This window comes from Musa acuminata, chromosome BXJ1-11 (assembly GCF_036884655.1).
Source record: "Musa acuminata AAA Group cultivar baxijiao chromosome BXJ1-11, Cavendish_Baxijiao_AAA, whole genome shotgun sequence".
In the NCBI taxonomy this organism is placed as follows: domain Eukaryota; kingdom Viridiplantae; phylum Streptophyta; class Magnoliopsida; order Zingiberales; family Musaceae; genus Musa; species Musa acuminata.
The window spans coordinates 2,706,421-2,725,806 of NC_088337.1; the positions used below are offsets into that span (position 1 = coordinate 2,706,421).

General features: G+C 47.8%; 3 protein-coding genes across 3 annotated transcripts; 1 reads left to right on the top strand and 2 right to left on the bottom strand.

Annotated features, from left to right (window-relative positions):
• Positions 1-4,165: 4,165 nt before the first annotated feature.
• LOC103970321 (cytochrome P450 CYP94D108-like) lies at positions 4,166-5,926 on the bottom strand. Its single transcript, XM_009384052.3, has one exon. It carries the CDS (start codon positions 5,808-5,810, stop codon positions 4,296-4,298), a length of 1,515 nt encoding a protein of 504 aa, XP_009382327.2. The 5' UTR covers positions 5,811-5,926; the 3' UTR covers positions 4,166-4,295.
• Positions 5,927-8,303: 2,377 nt separating this feature from the next.
• On the top strand, positions 8,304-9,969 carry LOC135596543 (salt tolerance receptor-like cytoplasmic kinase 1). The gene is made up of 2 exons (XM_065088596.1): positions 8,304-8,873; positions 8,971-9,969. Exons 1-2 carry the CDS (start codon positions 8,441-8,443, stop codon positions 9,648-9,650), a joined length of 1,113 nt encoding a protein of 370 aa, XP_064944668.1. The 5' UTR covers positions 8,304-8,440; the 3' UTR covers positions 9,651-9,969.
• Positions 9,970-16,133: 6,164 nt separating this feature from the next.
• On the bottom strand, positions 16,134-17,862 carry LOC103970318 (cytochrome P450 89A2). The gene has a single exon (XM_009384050.3). The coding sequence runs from the start codon at positions 17,797-17,799 to the stop codon at positions 16,264-16,266; it is 1,536 nt and encodes a 511-aa protein (XP_009382325.3). The 5' UTR covers positions 17,800-17,862; the 3' UTR covers positions 16,134-16,263.
• Between the last annotated feature and the right edge of the window lie 1,524 nt (positions 17,863-19,386).

Below are 19,386 nucleotides of genomic sequence, written 5' to 3' on the forward strand. Positions count from 1 at the left end.
ATTATGAAATTTGATAGAAAAATAATTTTGTTGAGTATAATCTTTATGATCCTAATATTATTTAAGATCAAATGAATAATAGTATATAGAAAGATGCAAGAGCCATCACAGTGTCGAGCCCGTACGAGGCGAAGCTCGGGTTTGTCGGTAGGTCATTGATCCAAGGCTGTAGACTACTTCTCCAACGGTGCAAGTAATTTACTTGTTGAAGTTGTTTTGCGAGGCAATAGTAGTGAAGAATGCACCGGCGACATTGCCTTCCATATGTAGAAATCCATCAACAGTTACCTCAAATAGAGACATTACCAACATCAACAGTTACTTCATGTGATCTTGTCTGCCAAGCAAATAAGCTTTAGAGGTACAAAATGTAACATCGTGCCAAGTATCAATAAAACACAACTTGTTATGGTCAATTTAGTTCTAATTAATTTCGACTTTGTGCAAAACTTAGAGAGAGAAGAGGAAGAAGATAGTAAAATAAACGAGAAGCACTTTTAATATACAGTGTTTTGGATTCATCCAAAAATACATATTTATATTAGTCAAGAGATAGAGTATATATTTTTTAAAATAATGAAAAAAACTATCGTATCCCAATAAATCTTCTCATCTTCATTTATTTATTTTAATTTAAAATTTTATCTTTCATTTTTTCTAATTATAACTATTTGAATTAATCTTATCACACCTCTTTAATTCAAAATAGTTATAACTTGAAGTTATCTTTGAAAAAAAAAATTCATAAAACTTTTGTAAAGATATCGACAAACTAATCTTTGATACTATAGTAGTACATTTGAATTTCTAATTTATTAACTAGTTTATGAATGAAATGATGTCGAACTGTTTGATAGAAGATAAGATTTCCCCAACTTGATAGAGGATAAGATTTCCTCAATTATATGAGGAAATCTCTCTATTCTGTTTATTCTGTTGAGGGAAATCCTTCCCCCTAATCTGTATAAATAGGAGAGGGAACATGTTAATAGATTTAAGCTAAAGCTATTTCATTTCTATAATAAAGCTTCTTCAATTATTATTCTTATCTTCTATTATTTTTATCAGTGTTTGGTGTGCCCATAGAAGATGAGATTCTTTATTATTGTATTAATAGACTTGTTATCATAGTAAATTTTAGTTGATACATTTTTTTTTTCTTTGAGATTTACTAGAATTCTTTAAAACCAAATTGTTTGACATGTTATACTTGTAGGCACAACATAAGCAACACATTCTTACATTTTTGTTATCCATAAAATCACACTTGAACCAAGGCTAAACATAAATCCTAAAGTACTTTTTTCTATCACAACTAGCTCAGTCACTATTAATATAAGAATATAACTTAAGATCTTTTATTTATTAAGATAAAAGATTTTAGATATTTTTAAGTAAAATTTAGTTATTATTTCTTTGGCAAATCCTCGAAAAAAATTCTTTAACTTTGAGAATTTCCTAAATAGCACCCTTTTCTTGAATCCACCCTCGTCTCTTGCCCTACGATCCTGCTTTCTCCTCCTTACACCACATTTGTTTTTGTTCATACACTCTTATCAGACCCTAAGGGCATCTCAAGTGGAGGGAGACGATCGACGAGGCCAACCTATGTATATAGGCATGAGGACAATGCTTATTCGGGGTAGAGGGGGTGATCGGTGAGGCCAACATGTGCGTGAAAACGAAAGAGAGGTAATTGCTGGGTCAGAGGGTGAGATCCCCATCACTGATCGCCGCCATGTGTGGTCGCAAACGATGAGGTGAAGGAAGATAGTCCCAAAGATAAAATGATCAAAATATTCATACAGTTTTAGTAAAAAGAATAGAATGTTGTTGTCTATCTTGATATATAGATTATATAAACAGATTGATTGGCCTCGATGATTTCTTAGATTGGTCATTCACAATTATTTACCTCCAACTAGATAGGTTGGCTCTTTTTCTCGTTGATTGTCGACCAATTATTCATATCGTGTCAGCAAATAAATTAATGATATCAGATGGCATCACATGTAATGACCTACCACTTTGGAGAAAAACGAAAAATCAAAATCCAAAACATCATCGCATACAACATTACCGTTCACATATGAAGCAACAAATGTGGATCAACAGGTAAAATCTTCTATCAATTATATATGAGTAAAGGAATACAATGTTTTTAATTAAAGAAGAAATACTTCAAAAAGGTGTTATGTTATTATATAAGAAATCAATAATAGTTATAGAATCTGATTCTGCTATCAACAGTGTCACAAAGCCTTCTTCATCCCCTCCCCTCTTGAATAGCTAGCTAGCTTGTACATGGTAATCCCCTCCTCCCCTCTTGAATAGCTAGCTAGCTTGTACCCATGTTTTGACGGGGATATAAACAGGAATAACCTTTGTATAGGAACAAATACTAGAAGACCAAAATACGCAACGGAATAAAATGGAAACACAATCAAACAGAACACCAAGATATACGTGGAAAACCCCTTCAATGTGAAGGGTAAAAACCACGGGGCAAACTAGAGATAATCCACTATGAGAATAATGAATATACAAATCTCAATCTCTTGCCCAAAACCCAAGCAACAACCACAAGAGAATAACTGGGATACAAGGATCACGTTACTGCCCACAATATCTAAAACCTCCTAAGTAATCACAGCAAGAGCCTACTGTAGATTTGATCTAACCTGAGATGAGAACACTGCTAGATGATTGTGAACCGTCTCTCTGCGTTGTCCTTGTCTTTTTCCCTTTCTTTCTCTTCCTCTTCTGCCTTGTTCTCCTTCTTCTCTTTGGAATCTCGTCGCTACAAAGATCTGCCTCGTTGCTGCCTTTTTATAGCTTTAATCTGCCTCTAAAACGCAGCCACCACACCCCCCTAATCTTAATTAGGGTTAGGTTAAGAGGGGGTGTGAGCTGTGGGCTGATAAAGCCCACATGGGCTGAATATGGGCCATCAGCCCAACATGTTTTACTCCCTGCTACAAAGCCTTTTCTTTATCCCCTCTTCAGTAGCTTCTACCTACTGATCCATTTTTTACTCGCTGGTCCAGGCCCAGTTCTGAGATACTGTCAGACAAACAAGACAGACTGGAAGCTCTGCACTGGCATGCTGCTCCGAGTTTGTCTCTTTTCGTCTCTTTCAATTATCACCCTATGTGTTGCTGTCAACATCTTTACGCCGAGGTTTTGGACCAGTACGATTGGTTCGAAACCGAATGATTGGAGCTCTTTTTGAGCGACCCTCGAGACTACTGAGGTAGTCGACCGCGATGGTCCGATTATGATGGGGTCACTGTTTTCTCCGGGAGGAGACCCCTTGCTTGGGCCTTCGGTAGGAGGTACTCCGTCTTCGTCCCTGCACACAGGTTGGGTCAAGAGAGCTCGGCCCGACCCCTCCGACGATCAAGCCAGTCGATAGTCTTAGGGGGTTTTTATTATTTTCTCTCCCTCCCTCTTCGTTCCGAACGCGAGGATTTTTATAGGGAAGGTCACCGTTTCCTGATGTGCCCGCTTGCAGGGAGCAGGGTCGTACCTTAGATAATGTCTGACACCGACTTTGGCGTTACATGAAGGACCTAGCTCCTACAGGATGGCGACGTGCCTCGGTCGGCGTTTTGGTTTGCTTCGGCCAGACGCTGTCAGGTCAGACCGAGGCAAGCAACCCCCCGCAACTCCTCGATCTACGTGACCTAGGAGACGTCACCCGGGAGCAAGTGACGTTAGTTCGTGTCCCATCATTATTATTACCCTCATCGGGATGTCCCTCTTACACCTACAGCACTTAAAACTTGTAGGGTTTGGCATCACCCATTTTGAACACAGTGCAATGTCAAATGCCTTCTTCTTCTTCTTCTTCAACAACAGGTTTATAAAACGTTGTACGAGCACTTAGTTTTTGAGGATCTACAGCATTGAAAATCTATAGGTTACACCAAAATCATCCCCTTTATATGAGTAACAATTCGAGAATCGTCGATTTAAGTTCCAAAGTGACGATCATCAATTTTGGATTCAATTCTATCTAACGATTTTGATTAATATATCACTGGGCATTAAATTTAAGATAGCAACCCATACACCATGCAACATAAATATATTTAATGGGTTCAGAGTCACCCCTGAAACAGATTCGATTTCATGGTCATCCCCTACTTTGGAAACTCGCATCTCCGATCTAATTAATTATTATTTGCGAATAAAGAGCAGCACAAGAAGTAGATACTCAAGTCAAACAAGCACGATGACCGACTACAACAACGAAACCCACAACCCTATCACGTTCGGCGTCCTAGTTTCCATCAGCGAGCTCTGCGTTCTCGGAACCTCATCGGAAGCCCTCCATCCATCCTCATGGATATGGAGAGATCGTGCTTTCCCCTCTGCTCGGCCAACTCCATGTCGAACCCCTCCAATATACTCGCCGTGATCGCCTTCATCTGTATCACCGCCATCTCCTTTCCCAGGCACATTCTCGGCCCCGCATGGAACACCGGGTACTGGAACGCGCTCCTCGCCTGGAACACCCCCACCTCCAGCCACCTCTCCGGTCTGTACTCGCCGCAGTCCTTACCCCATATGACCTCCGCTCTTCCCATCGCGTAGGAGTTGTACATCACCGTCCACCCCCGCCGCACCCTCGTTCCGTCCGGCATCTCGTCGTCCGCCGCGCATACCCTCGGCAGCAGCGGCACCGCCGGATGCAACCGCAGCGACTCCGCGATCGCAGCGTGGAGGTAGTTCATCTCCCTGAGCTCCTCCAGCGTGAACGCCTCCCCGCCGGGCTCGCAGCGTCGAGCCCGTACGAGGCGGAGCTCCTCTCGGATGTGATCCACGACGTCGGGTTTGGAGGAGAGAACATAGAAGAACCAGGTGATGGCGGCTGGCGTCGTGTCGCTGCCCGCGAGCACGACGCTCAATAGGAAATCGCGCAGGAACTCGTCCGTTCGGGTGCCGTCCTCCGCGAAGCGCGACAGGAGGTCGCCCCCGCTGCTGGTGCAGCCGCCTGACCTTTTCAGCCGCACGTACTTGTCGACGAATTCGTGGACGACGGCCGTGGATTCCCGTAGCCGCCTCTCGTCTTCGGTGTCGAGCCACCGCTTGAGTTTCCAGACAAGCGGATGCGGCAGCTTCAACCGGTCAACGCTGAGGTGCGCGGCTTTGTGGAAGGCCCGAAAGAACCGCTCGCCCTCCTTGTTCCCCCGCCGGAGGCAGTCCGCGTCCTGGTCGAACACCAGGCTGATGATGTTGTCGAAGGCGAAGCGATCGAAGAGCTCCTGGAGGTCGAGCACCTGGCCGTCCCGGCTGGCCTGCCGGAGCAAGGGCACGAGCCGGTCGGCGGCCTCATGGCGCACCCTGTCGAAGACGAAGGCGCGGAGGGACTTGGTGTTGAACTCGAAGCTGGCGGCCCGGCGCTGCGCCTTCCACTGCTCCCCGTTGGAGATAAAGATGCCGCGGCCGAGGAAGTCGTGGAGGGCGGAGACGACGTCGCCGCCCTTGGGGTAGTTGTCGAAGTTCGCCTTGAGCATGTGCTCGACGTTGGATGGGTTGGCGGTGAACACGAACGGCGCGACGGTGACGGTGCCGGTGGGGGAGGCAACGAGGAGCTCGGTCGTCCACTCCAGGAACCGGTCGCAGTTGTTGATGAAGTGGGGGAGGTTGCCGACGAGGGGGTAGCACTTGGGGGCAGCGAAGCCGGCGCTTGGGGGCTCACGGGGAGTCGACCGCGCCTTGAAGAAGACGAGATGGGCGCACCAGATGAGGAACAAGAGGAATGGTAAGGATGCAAGCATAGGGAAGGAAGACAGCAGATCCATGGTGTCAAATCTCTCTTCTTCTTCCTCTCCTTCTCCCTCGGGTGTAAGTTTATGGGTGCGCAATTCTAATAGCTCCGATGGAAAAGGTTTGTCGGGGTACGAGCTATTCAAGAGGGGATGGAAAAGGCTCTGGACAAGGGGAGTAAAAAATGGATTGGTAGGTAGAAGCTACTGAAGAAAGGCTTTGGAGCAGGGAGTAAAACATGGGTACAAGCTTGCTAGCTATTCAAGAGGGGATGAAGAAGGCTTTGTAACACTGTTGATAGTAGAATCAGATTCTATAACTATTATTGATTTCTTAGATAATATTATTACATAACACCTTTTTAAGTATTTCTTCTTTAATTAAAAACATTGTATTCCTTTACTCATATATGACATGAAGGTAATCGTCGAACCAATTGATTTACCAGGAATTCATGAACTCGATAGGAGATTTTACCTGTTGATCTACATTCGTGAACTGTATGTGATGAGATCTGATATCATTTTTTATTTACTGACACGAAACGAATATTCAATTATTAAAAGAGCACACCTTTCACGGTGGAAGATGCTGGAGGTCATGACAAAATTATGTCGTTCCACTAAAACTACTATAAACAAATATTTCATGGAAAAACTACTACCGCCGGTCTTCACTCCTCGGTGTTCCCCCTCCTCCTCGTTGGTCGCAACCACGTGTGAGGCGACCTGTGATGGAGACACGTGTATTATCTTTCTTTCCTCAAGCGTCGGTGTTAGTGATGGGATATAAAGAGATATAAAATTTTATATAAAAATTAATACTAACATACGACGTAATGAAATTAAATGAAATCATAATAAAATAGAACACTAAAATATACGTGAAAATTTTCTTCGATTAGAAGGGTAAAAATCATGGAGTAAACTAGAGATAATCCACTAGCCACAATAATGAATATATAACTCTTAATCTCTTACCTAAAACCCTAGCAACAATCACAAGAGAATAACTGAGATATAAGGATCACATCACTGTACACAATATTAAAATCCTTTATAATTCTTTCCAAGTAATCACAATAAAAATTTACTATAGATATGATCTAACCTGAGATTGTCTTTATTTTCTTCCATTTCTTTCTCCTTGGATTTCTATCTTTTTTGCCGCCCATAACCCACTATGAGCTGAAACTGTAGGCTGCCAGCCCAACTTTAGCACCTGGAGCGATTGCTGCATGCCACCGGGCCCAACCTGCATATATTGCAAGATTCAAAACCTCAAGTGTTTGGGATTCGACATTTTCCGACACCAATCAGAGACAGTGTAAGATAAGAGGTTGATTGACTCTGAATCGACTCCCGAATCCGATAATAAGAATCTTCGTGTTAATCTCCATTAACACGAACACTAAATTAGGTTGGTTGTCATGCATCTTGTTTAACGCTTACTGATATTAGACTGAAGCTATCAACACATTTGTTCTATCTGGTATGTCTCCTCTTGTTGCAGGGCACCAGCTAGACAACAGCAGAGAGAGAGAGAGATGGGAGGTCCTTGTTTGTCTGGTATGTCTCCTCTTGTTCCAGGGCACCAGCTAAACGGCAGAGAGAGAGAGAGAGAGAGAGAGAAAGATGGGAGGTCCTTGTTTACTTCATCTTTGCTTTGGCCAAAAGACTTGTTGGGTCGATTCACTTGCAAGAAACTTGACGCGAGAGAGAGAGAGAGAGAGAGAGAGAGAGAGAGAGAGAGAGAGAGAGCTTCTCATGAACGGCTTCAGCAGTTGCCAAAGTTGTGTTCTGCACCTAAAAAAAGTTCACCTTTCATCAACCTGGATCGGTGACTGACAAGCATGGCTCTACCACTGCAACATGCACTCACAGTGGGCAGCAATGGCAAGGTTAAGACGTCCTTTTGATCCTCATCTAAAGAAAGCGTGCATTTGTAAGACATATATGCGAAGGTGTGGTTGTGTGTGTTGAGATGCATGCATATGTGAGAAGAAGCTTACGCAACTTACGTCAACCTTTCGTTCGCATGCACTCATAACTGTATTACACAACTATATTGGACTCGATCTAGACACAATGTCAATTACAAACCCAATTTTGGCACCCATGTCCGCCTCAATACGAGCTATACGATTCACTCTGACCAAAATCATCAAAAGTTTAAGTCATTGTAAAATGAGAGAGAGAGAGAGAGAGAGAGAGAGAGAGAGTTTGTGTGTGTGTGTGTGTTAGAAGCTGACAACGCCTGCTATACTCATATATAGATATATCCTTCCATCATCGTCGTTATCTATTTCCATACAAAACAATCCATCTTTTCCAGATTCGTTGGTGGGAGCTCTGTGCACAACGCTTGCAACACGAAGCACATTAAGTCCGTCTGCTGGTCGCCACCAACCGTGGCGTCCTACGAGTACTCGCACATTATACCGCAATAACTACCCGCCAAGCAAAACCCTCTCTCCTCATCCAGACACAGATCAGTAGGTATTAATGTAAAGGGTAAATAAATGCTCCTTCTCTTTTCCCGCTGAACCCAACTCCAAAGCGCCAAATTCCATTGAGCTCTCCATGCCGGCGCTATAAAATCCCGCCGCTGTCCATCACACTCTCTTTGACAGTCCCCCTAAAGAGCCACACGACACCTTCCAGTAATGGATCTCCCCTTAATTATAGGCCTTCTCTCTGCCGCCTTACTCTTCCCTTTAGCTCTCGTTTCCTTCGCCTACATCAGGTTGATCTGCAGGCGCAACGCACCCTCTCGCGGCGGCCGCGAGAGCCCGACCGACCCGGAGCTGGGCAAGGAGCCTGAGGCGGCCAAGGGCGATGGCGACGTCGCCCTTCGCCGGTTCCGGTGGGCGGAGGTCGAGTCGCTCACTGGCAACTTCGCTCCCGCCGCCGTGATCGGCGAGGGCGGCTTCAGCACCGTCTACCTCGCTTGTCTCGCCCCCGACGCGTCCCCGGCTGCCTTCAAGCTCCAACGCCCCAGCGAGCGCCTCCACCGCGCCTTCCGACAGGAGCTCGACGTTCTCATCCGTCTCCGTCACCCCTACATCGTCCGGCTTCTTGGCTACTGCGACGACCGCGGTACGTCCCCGTCCCACCTTGATTCCTCCGTCACCGCCCAATCTCTCGGTGGTCCTTAACTGTTTGTGTTTTTGCTTCCCCGCCGACTAAAACGCAGAAGGAGGAGTCCTGGTGTTCGAGTACGTACCGAACGGGAGTCTCCACGAGAAGCTTCATGGCGATGGTGGCGGCGCAGTGCTGCCGTGGGCGCGGCGTATGGCCATTGCCTACCAGCTCGCCCAGGCCCTCGACTATCTGCACGACGGATGCGATCTCCAGATCGTGCACGGAGACGTCAAGGCGTCGAATGTGCTCCTGGACGAGCGGCTCGAGCCCAAGCTGTGCGACTTCGGATCCACCCGGGTGGGCTTCTCCGCGGCGGTCCTGCCGCGGGCCGCTCACCCGATGCTAGGCTCGCCCGGCTACGTCGACCCGCACTACCTCCGGTCCGGCACGGTCTCCAAGAAGAACGACATCTACAGCTTCGGCGTGCTGCTCCTGGAGCTGATCACCGGCTCGGAGGCGTTCGACTCGGCGGCGGAGCGGATGCTGACGGCCGCGGTGGGCCCGGCGCTGCGGGACCCGTGTGCCAGGGCGGGGGAGCTCGTGGACCGCAGGCTGGCCAGGGCGTACGACGCGGCTGAGGTTGCCGCGGCGGCGTCGATGGCAGCGGCGTGCGTCGGGGACAACCCCAGCCTTCGGCCGTCCATGGCGGAGGTGGTGAGGCTCCTGGCCCAGGGGGCGTCATCCTCGATCTCCGCCGTCAGTTTGGCATCGGACGGCAAGGCGGATGTATAATCCCAAGTACTTTTCCAACCAATAAAATCCTACCCGCTTCATCCACCAGACCTGTGATTGGCGGGCAAGATGACCTTCTATATCGGCGTGAATTCGGTGACGGGTCAAGTCACGACTCCAATTGCGTCGCCATAAATGTGGCTCGTGGGTGGCGTAAGGAGTAGTAATTGGGCGTGGAAGACCGTAGTATAATGTTTAGTAACACTTGAGATCGCGACTGCTCGCTCAATGGGCGACATAGGGACAGCTGTGCTTTTGCAAGGATGGAGGAAAGGTGTGTGTGCCGAATCGATCAATAGTATTATTATATGAGTGGTAAGGAAATATTATTATTATTATTATTATTATTATTATTATTATTATTATTATTATTATCAGGAGTGGGACTTGATGGCAGGGAATGGCACGCACATGGCGGAAGCAATTCATTTGAATTCAAATTTTGGCGCTCGAGCGGACCATTTGGCTGATACCTTAACATTCGACGCGCACATGGACGTGCACCTGAGCATGGGAAGAAGAGCCACTGCAGGTAGGTTACACGTGCGGACGCAGCTTTTAGACCTGCGCAGCCACGCCGTGTGAGCAGTAATAATTTGTCGAGGAAAATATTCACTATAAAAAAAAGAAGTAAATTTCTTTTTAATACAAAGGAAAAGTCACAAACTGAAGAGAAAACTAATTATTTCTTTTTCTCTTGTAAGATAAGATCAGTGTTGCAAGGTCTTAGAAAACTTTTATCTCTCATCGTAGAGGTTTCAGCATAGTTTGGTCGGATCTCGAATCAATAAGATCATCCACGCAAACACTTGGACCGTAGAAGTGTCGGGTCGAGTTGGGTTCGAGCCTCATCGAGACTGATCTTCTCCTCTTGGCTAGTTGCTTGCTTTTTCATCATCTAGTTTTTACACAGTTTGAAATTTGGAGAGAGATTTTCTGACTCAACCCCTCTAAAATTTAAATTAGTATCGAGTGAAGTTGTAGGGGACTTAAGTGCTTAAGATCTCTCTTTTAACATTAGTCAGGGTTAGCTTTTATGTTTAAATTAGTATCGAGTGAAGTTGTAGGGGACTTAAGTGCTTGAGATCTCTCTTTTAACATTAGTCAGGGTTAGCTTTTATGTTTAAATTAGTATCGAGTGAAGTTTAAATTAGTCTTACAATATTAACACTTGAAAAATAAAATCAAATCGGTTCCATCCTCTTTAATCAAAATGCTCATGTAGATCTACTGAGGTTCATTTTTCTTTAGTAGTTCAAGGGTTAAAAGAAGCAAACAGTTTACTTGATTATCATTATAAACATTATTTACCTTTATTTTATTACAAAGCCATATTTTTCTTATTTTTGAAAATAATAATAATAATAATCTAATAATAATAATAACTTTTAGCCTTGTCTCCAGTTTCATTTTTTTGCTAATCTTACCACAGACAAGCTCCAAGTTCTTGGTATTGACCCTCTTTCAGTTTGCCTAAAACTTTGCTTCACTTACTTATTTTTTCACTATGAGTATGCTTTAGCATTTTGGAATTCTTTACGATCCATTTAACTGCAATGCTTCTTGGTCAGATAGTGATTGATTATTTAAGAATGAGAAAAGTTGTTTGAGTATTCCTGTTTTCATCGAGACCTTCAACTGTTATATCCTTTCGGCTTCTATGGTAAGCAGTTCGTAATAACATTACTTCAACTCCTTCATTATCTCTCTCTCTCTGTAATATAGTCTTGGCTATAACTATCATGAATACTGCATCTATCATTGCTGAGGATTATACGGCGATACATCTAACTTCTAATTATATCGAAAAAAATCCTAACACCGATTGGTTCAAACTCGATTGTGATGGTTCTTAAAACCATCTTGAGGATGGAAGCTCTGGTTATGTTATTAGAAGATCTAATAATTTTAAGATAATTATATGTTTCCTCGTATAGTTAAGTATGATTAACATTCCGATCTTTATACTTTAAAAAATAGTATTTGAATCTATGTACTTATAGCATTCGAGTTCCTACGCTTACGAAGTTAAAATATTTAATCTTTATTCTTCTTACGTTGTTAACTTTATTAACGAAAAAAATCGCCTCGCTCCTACACTACACGACCATCGTCTCTCTTGCACCTCTCGTCATCACCACACCGGACCCAACTCAGCATGCTGCACTTGCTTGTCCATTGCTCGCACGCCACACAATTGGGTGTGTTTGCTGTAGTGTCGGAGCATATGAACTTTTGGCAACATACACAGGAGAGGACCTTCCTTGATGCTTTTTGCCGGCAAATGCCACTATAAATCCTCCATTATTGATATGGAAAGCAAAGAAATAGTAGTCTAGTTGATAGTGGTATTGATGATGAGAGGGAGATCTCGTTGACTTTCGGGTGGAAGATGGCGAGCTAAGAGTCGCGGGAGGACAAGGAGAGGCGACTATTGCAAGGGGATAGCTGTAGGCTCTAATTGAGGAGGAACGAGTCACGACTAGAGAATGCAATCTCGAAGGTGAAGTCGTTGTACCGCTTGACCTTGGTGTTGGCGCATAATTGGAACACAAAATTCTTGTCGAGTCGATTATGAAGTGGAGACACATAGGCAGTAAGCTTCTCTCACAATGATAAGACCATCGTTCTCCAGGGTGAGGATGACAAGGCGATGGGCAAGTTGGGTCCAGTGCGACAACGACAAGCGATCCACGGTTGAGTGGTGCAGAAGATGCGACGATCGAGCAGTGCAGGAGCGGCGACGGCGAGTGGTGGTCGAGCGGGTGTAGTAGGTTAGTGGCAGAAAGTGGGTAGAAGAAGAGAAATCAATTAAAATAAAAAGTGAATATATATTTAATAATTTTAAAAATAATAAAATTATTTTTTTTATCCCTTTTGATGAGGATAGTAATTACGATAAGACTCGGTTGATGTCAGCCGACACCTCACGCCTTGATCGGCGCAACTGCACCCGATCAAACGAATCGGAACACCAACCAAGGCGCATTAACGCCTACTTAGGCTCGGCTCTTCACGCCACGCTAACGCCCATGTCAGACGCTACCAACCTGCCTGCTACAGGCGGGCACATCAAACAACAATAAGCTTACCTATAAATACCCTCTCGTTCATCAGGAGAGGGGGGAGGGACACAAAACACTTCTTCTTAAACCCCCTCCACATCCTCTAACTTGATCGTCGGAGGGGTCGGGTCGAGCTTCCCGACCCGACCTTTATGCAGGTGCAAAGCCGAGGGTCCCCGCCGGACGCGCGAACGAGGAGTCCCTGCCCGGAGGAAACGACGACCCCGTCCCGAATCGGACCGTCGCACCGGACCGACCCCGTGGGCTCGAGGGACGCCCCGGAGAGATCCCCGTCGTCCGGACCCGAACCGAGCCGCGTCGGCCCCGAGGCCACAGCTCCCAGGTTGTTTACTGCAACATTTTGGCGCTAGAGGAAGGGCCCGGAATGTCGGGTGATCACCCCAGCGGCTCAGATGAGCCCACGATTGAGAGGTCACACCCGACCGAAGCCTCCGGGGAACATCCCCCGCACGGAGATCATCGTGACGAATACCTCGCCACGACCTCCGAACGATACTGGCAAATATTCAACGACCTGGACTTGTCGCCGCCCGACGACGCCCCAGCCAACTCAACGCCCGTATCACCTGAGGCCTTTCAAGACCTCGCTCGTCAAGTGCGAGCTCTGATGGAAATGGTGCAAACCATTATCCCGCTCATTTCGCATCCGGCGCACCCACCCGCGATCGAACCACTACGCAAGGCGCCCGTTCGGGCCCACTTGACACTACCGGAGCCCCCCACTTCGCCTCGGGTCCGACCGGCCCCACTCGGGGATCCAGTGATGACAAACCCGAGCGATCGCCCCGGAACCCGAGGTATTCTCTTCGGACTCCCTGCGGGCCCAGTTGTGCTTCGTCAGCCAGCAACTCGACGAGGTGCAGAAAGAGGTTCGCAGGTCCAAGGGAGAGCTCGGGGAGGACGCACACCAAGGGTCTCCCTTCACGCCCGAGATACGGGACCTGACAGTCCCCCCGGACTTCCAGCTTCCCTCTCTAGACGCTTACCATGGCTCCACTGACCCAGCGGACCATGTAGCTGCTTTTCGCGCCCAAATGGCGCTATACGGAACCTCTGATGCCCTGATGTGCAGAGTGTTTCCTACCACTCTAAGAGGGCCGGCCCACGCGTGGTTTGGCGGCTTGGAGACCGGAACGATTGCTTCCTTCGGCCAGCTCGCCCATGACTTCGAGCTACACTTCGTAGCCTGTGCACGGCCAAAGCCCTCCGCGGCACTGCTCCTCGGACTCGAACAAATGGAGGATGAGCCCCTCTCGCATTTTGTGGATCGCTTTGCCACGCAAGTCCGGGGCTTGTCGGACACTCACCCCTCTCTATTAGTGCAAGCGTTTGTGATAGGCCTGCGACCTTCCAGATTCCTCTGGTCCCTCGCGGAGCGACCTCCCACTATGGTGCTAAAGATGCTCCAGCGGGCTAACCGGTACATCGCAGCCGAGGCCTGGGCGGCCGTGAGGAGAAGGGACGGGCTCCATAAGAGAGGCCAAGCACCTGCGGTGGCTACCCGATGTAGTCCTCATGAAAAGAAATCTAAGCCCTGCCTCAGTCTCTTCTGAGCGAAGGTTCAGTATCTACCTGACCCCCTCTCGGCTCGCGATTGGCCCCGGCTTAAACCCTTCTGACTCTACACGACTCGGCCGTAGACTACCTGAGTCTACCTCAGCGCGGCTTGCCCGCCTGAGCCGTGTCCCTCGGCTTGAGCAGTGTTCTTGCCGAGTCCACCTCAGCGCAGCCTGAGTCACGTCCCTCGGACATAGACTACCTGAGTCTACCTCAGCGCGGCTTGCCCGCCTGAGCCGTGTCCCTCGGCTTGAGCAGTGTCCCTGCCCGAGTCCACCTCAGCATGGCCTGCCCGCCTGAGTTGTGTCCCTCAGCCCGAGCCACTTCCTTCGGCCGTAGACTACTGAGCCCCCCTTAGGGCGGCCTGCTGCCCGAGACCACGCTTGCGCGGCCAGCCCGCCTGCGTCGTGCTCCTCGACACCATGCTCCCCGAGACCACACCTGCGCGGCCTGCCCGCCTGCGTCGTGCTCCTCGACCGCATGATGCCTGAGACCACACCTGTGCGGCTAGCCCGCCTACGTCGTGCTCCTCGACTCCATGCCCCGAGACCACACCTGCGCAGCCTGCCCGCCTGCGTCGTGCTCCTCGGCTCCATGCTCCCCCAGACCGCGCCCTCGCGGCCAGCCCGTCTGAAAGCTAAAGCCATGCCTCGGACTCCCGTTACAACGACCGACGCATAGCTTCTTTCCCGGGGGGGGGGGAATATGATGAGGATAGTAATTATGATAAGACTCGGATGATGTCAGCCGACACCTCACGCCTCGATCGACGCAACTGCATCCGGTCAAACGAACCGGAACACCGGCCGAGGCGCATTAACGCCTACTCAAGCTCGGTTCTTCACGCCACGCAAACGCCCATGTCAGACGCTACCAGCTTGCCTCCTACAGGCGAGCACATCAAACAATAGTAAGCTTATCTATAAATACCCTCTCGTTCATCACGAGAGGGGGGAGGGACACAAAACACTTCTTCTTCTTAAACCCTCTCCACATCCTCTAACTTGATCGTCGAAGGAGTCGGGTCGAGCTTCCCGACCCGACCTTTGTGCAGGTGCGAAGCCGAGGGTCCCCGCCGGATGCGCGGACAAGGAGTCCCTGCCCGGAGGAAACGGCGACCCCGTCCCGAATCGGACCGCCGCACCGGACCGACCCCGCGGGCTCGAGGGACGCCCCGGAGAGATCCCGTCGTCCGGACCCGAACCGAGCCGCGTCGACCCCGAGGCCACGGCTCCCCGGTTCTTTACTGCAACACCTTTCATTTGTGTTATTTTTGCACATGATAACAAGAATGATCTTTTCATCGACAAAGTTAATGATATAAAAAAATTAGGATTAAATATTTTAATTTCGTAAGTGTAGAAATCTAATATTACTTTTTTTAGTATAAGGATCCGGATACTAATCATAGTTAACTATAGAGATAATATGTAATTGCACCTATAATTTTTATATTTTAGATATTGATTTCTAAAGAATAGAAACATTCTATGTTATGAAGCTGCTATAATTTTAGAATAACTTAAAAGCAACTAAGCATAAGGAAATTAAACGATTCATTATAGAAGTTGATTCTTAAGTCTTTGTGGGTCTACTTATGAATGAACCTCCGGTGAAAATGAAGCATCTCAAACATCATTAGTAGCATTTTATATATAACTCACTCTTTGGAGTATTTTACTATTAAGCACATTTATCACGAGGGCAATAAGATAGCTAATTGATTGATAAGTTTTGTTAGATCCAATAGGACCATTGTTAATTAGAATAATGCTATTTTATCATAGCTCTTCTGTTTTGTCAGCCCTCATAATTAAGAACTACTTGTATTAGGCTGATGTGGCAATAAATTTATTTTTTTATTTTGAAAAAGAAAATTCAAAAACAGCATTGACGTCCAACACGAAGCGACTGACAACAGCAAGAGAAAGCCCCCACAATATGCAGTGGGAATGGCAACGCAGTGGCGATCAGTAGTTGTTCTTCTTCCTAGGAAGCAACCGAGCGCGCAGTGGATGCTTCATGACCACGGTGAACTCCGTCTTCTCGCTCAAATCCACGTCTTCCCCCGCCACCGCTTTCCACTCGAACACCTTCACCAAGTTGGCCACGAAGTACTCGAGGTGCAGCATCGCCAGCCCCAGCCCCGCGCAGACCCTCCTCCCCACCCCGAACGGCATCAACTTGATCTCCCTGATCCCCGTCACGTCCACCCCATGCCCGGGGCCGCCCTCCAAGAACCGATCCGGCTTGAACTCCAGTGGCTCCTCCCACACCCCCTCATCCCATCCCATCTCCGCCACCATGAAGTTCACCGTCGCGCCCTTCGGTATGTCGTACCCCGCGAGCGTCACGTCCTCCGACACCGCGTGCGGCAGCACGAAGTGCGCCGGCGGGTGCCGCCGGAGCCCCTCCATCACCACCGCCTTCAGATACGGCATCCTGTGGAGATCATCCTCCCTGACCTCCTCGGATTCGCTCCCCGCGACGGCCACGACCTCCTGCCACAGCCTCTCTTGCACCTCCGGGTGCCTCACCAGCTCCGCCATGATCCATTGCAGTGCGGTCGAGGTCGTGTCCGTGCCCGCGTTCATGAACTCCGAGCACAAGTCGACCAGCTCGTCGTCGGTGAGCTTCCTCCCTCCTTCCTCCGCGATCTCGACATCCAGGAGCGAGTCCACGTAGGAGTGGACGAACCTCTCGTTGCCGTCTTGCTTCGTCATCTTATGCTCTCTGCGAGCGCGTATCAATGGGAGAAACCTATCCTTTTGCCTCTGTCGCAGCTCGAGGACGGTGTTCCACTTGCGGCGCAATAAGTACTTGCCTATCCGCGGCAGGAAAGCGAAGGCGTTGAGCTGACGGCTAAAGAGGAGAAGGTCACGAGTGGCCACCTCAATCGCCGTGACCGCTTCCTCGTCCAGCTTCTCGCCGAAACACATCAGGACGAGCAAGCAAAACATGGAGAACTGGAAGGTCTCCATGACCACGACGCCGGTTGCCTCGCGGTCAGCCTCAGCTCGGAGCTTGGAGGTCAGCACGCCGAGGACCCACGCGCGCGCACCCGCGAACAGCTTCATGCGGGAGGGGTGGAGCGTCTCGGAGACGAGGTTGCGGCGGAGGAGGCGCCAGACGGGGCCGTAGGAGGCGGTTGTGATGTTGTGCCGGTCGTTGCTGAGGAACCGGGATGCCGGGAGCGGGGTGGGCCGGTCGGCGAAGGCGGCGCCGTGCTCGACAAGGGCCTTGTGGGCGAGGTGAGGGTCCGACACGAAGATGGAGGTGCGGGAGGCGATGCGGAGGGTGACGATGGGGCCGTATCGGGGGCGGAGGTCGCGAAGGACGACCTCAATGTCGGTGAGCGAGTGGTTGAGCCACAGCAGGTTGCCGAGGAGGGGGACGGCGGGGGGGCCAGGCGGGAGGCGCCGCTTGCATTTGTTTGGCTTGAGGAGGAAGGCGAGGGCGACGCATAGGGAAAGGGAGAGGGAGAGGAGGACCCAAGTAGTCTCCATGATTAATGTTGTGTTCTCACGGCTAATAGCTTGAATTCTTGTGGTGTGGGTGATTGAGAGGAGGTGACGCATGTATATACGGGAGGTTTCTTGCGGAGGAGTTTACGGGTCGAATGGAACTCTCCTCCGGTGGGGTGAGTCGTCACGGTTGACGTCCACGGGCTTGTCTTTTATGGAAGTGGAAGCAGAACCCGTCATGCTTCACGTTCAGACCATCATCTCGAGGAAAGCTTCGCATTCGAAGCTTCCATGATTAACGAGGGAAGAAAGGCGAGAGGAATGTGAACGTGGGATCTAATCGACGTAATGGAACGTTAAAGGTTGGCACTTTAATAATGGCGATAAGACTTGGTGACATTAGCTACCCAGCCTCACGTCTTTGTTGACTTGTCAACACCCGGTTAACGCAGATCGGAACGTCGACCAAGACACATTAATATTCTGCTCAGGCTCGATTCCTCACGTCACGCCAACATCGATGTCAGATGCTACCAGAAGTACGATTCTGCTCCCTACGGGCAGGCGCATCAGGCAATGGTAACCCTCACTATAAAAACTCTCGCGTTCCGAGAAAAAGATGGAGGAGAACACCATAGATAAAAAAACCCCTGCGACTATTCACTAACTTGATCGTCAGAGGGGTCGGGCCGAGCTCTCCCGACCCGACCTATGTGCAGGTGCGAAGACGGAGGCCTCCCACTAAACGCTCAAGCGAGGAGTTCCCTCCCGGAGGAAGCAGCGACCCCGTCTCGATCGGACCATCGTAATCGGCCACCTCAACGGTCTCAAGGGTCGCCCCGGGAAGATCCCCAATCATCCGGGTCCGAACCAAGCCATGTCGACCCCGAGGCAACGGCTTAAAGTTGTTTACACCAACACTTACTATAATGCAACACAGATATAATCGACGAAATCCGTAATCCAAGATAACTCAGCTCAGCAGGTCGAAGAACACTACTTGGGACCTTAAATGGTGCATTCAAGATAGCTCAATTTGTTTCAATCACATTTCACCTAAATGATGCATTCAAATGCTCAAATATTAATTCTACCTTATGATATCATCAACATTTAACACAAATTTTTAAAATTTTAAAATATCTTATGATAATATTTAAAATTATAAAACTATCAAAATGATTTAGTGAGAAACCAACATGATTTATATTTTCTATCCAGTAAAAATTTATTTATTTTATTTTTAAATATTATTACTTTATATTTATTTGCATGATTATATTGTTATTCATTATATATTTGGGTCATATGAAAATTTTTATTTATTTACTTATTAATTTAAATAAAAAATATGCATTTATTTTTGAATAAATATTAAAAATATTAGAATGATAAATTTGTCATGTGAAATATAATTTTTTTTGATAATTTTTAAAATATAATTTTACCAAACAAATACTTACGTCAATACATACTTAAAATATAATTTTCATCTATTGTTTCGATTTATTCGAACGATAACACAAACCACATAATTTAACTTGATCATTGAAGGAGGATGTCAATGGGGATGTAAAACATAGTAAATATATCTATATTCAATATCCATCCAAGATTTTCTAACGGCAT

What these genes read in the sequence shown, in the direction of transcription:
- LOC103970321 (XM_009384052.3), bottom strand. Translation starts at nt 5,810, where the DNA reads ATGGATCTGCTGTCTTCCTTCCCTATGCTTGCATCCTTACCATTCCTC.
- LOC135596543 (XM_065088596.1), top strand. Translation starts at nt 8,441, where the DNA reads ATGGATCTCCCCTTAATTATAGGCCTTCTCTCTGCCGCCTTACTCTTC. An exon ending in TGGCTACTGCGACGACCGCG is followed by an intron (nt 8,874 to 8,970) that starts GTACGTCCCCGT and finishes ACTAAAACGCAG; the next exon opens with AAGGAGGAGTCCTGGTGTTC.
- LOC103970318 (XM_009384050.3), bottom strand. Translation starts at nt 17,799, where the DNA reads ATGGAGACTACTTGGGTCCTCCTCTCCCTCTCCCTTTCCCTATGCGTC.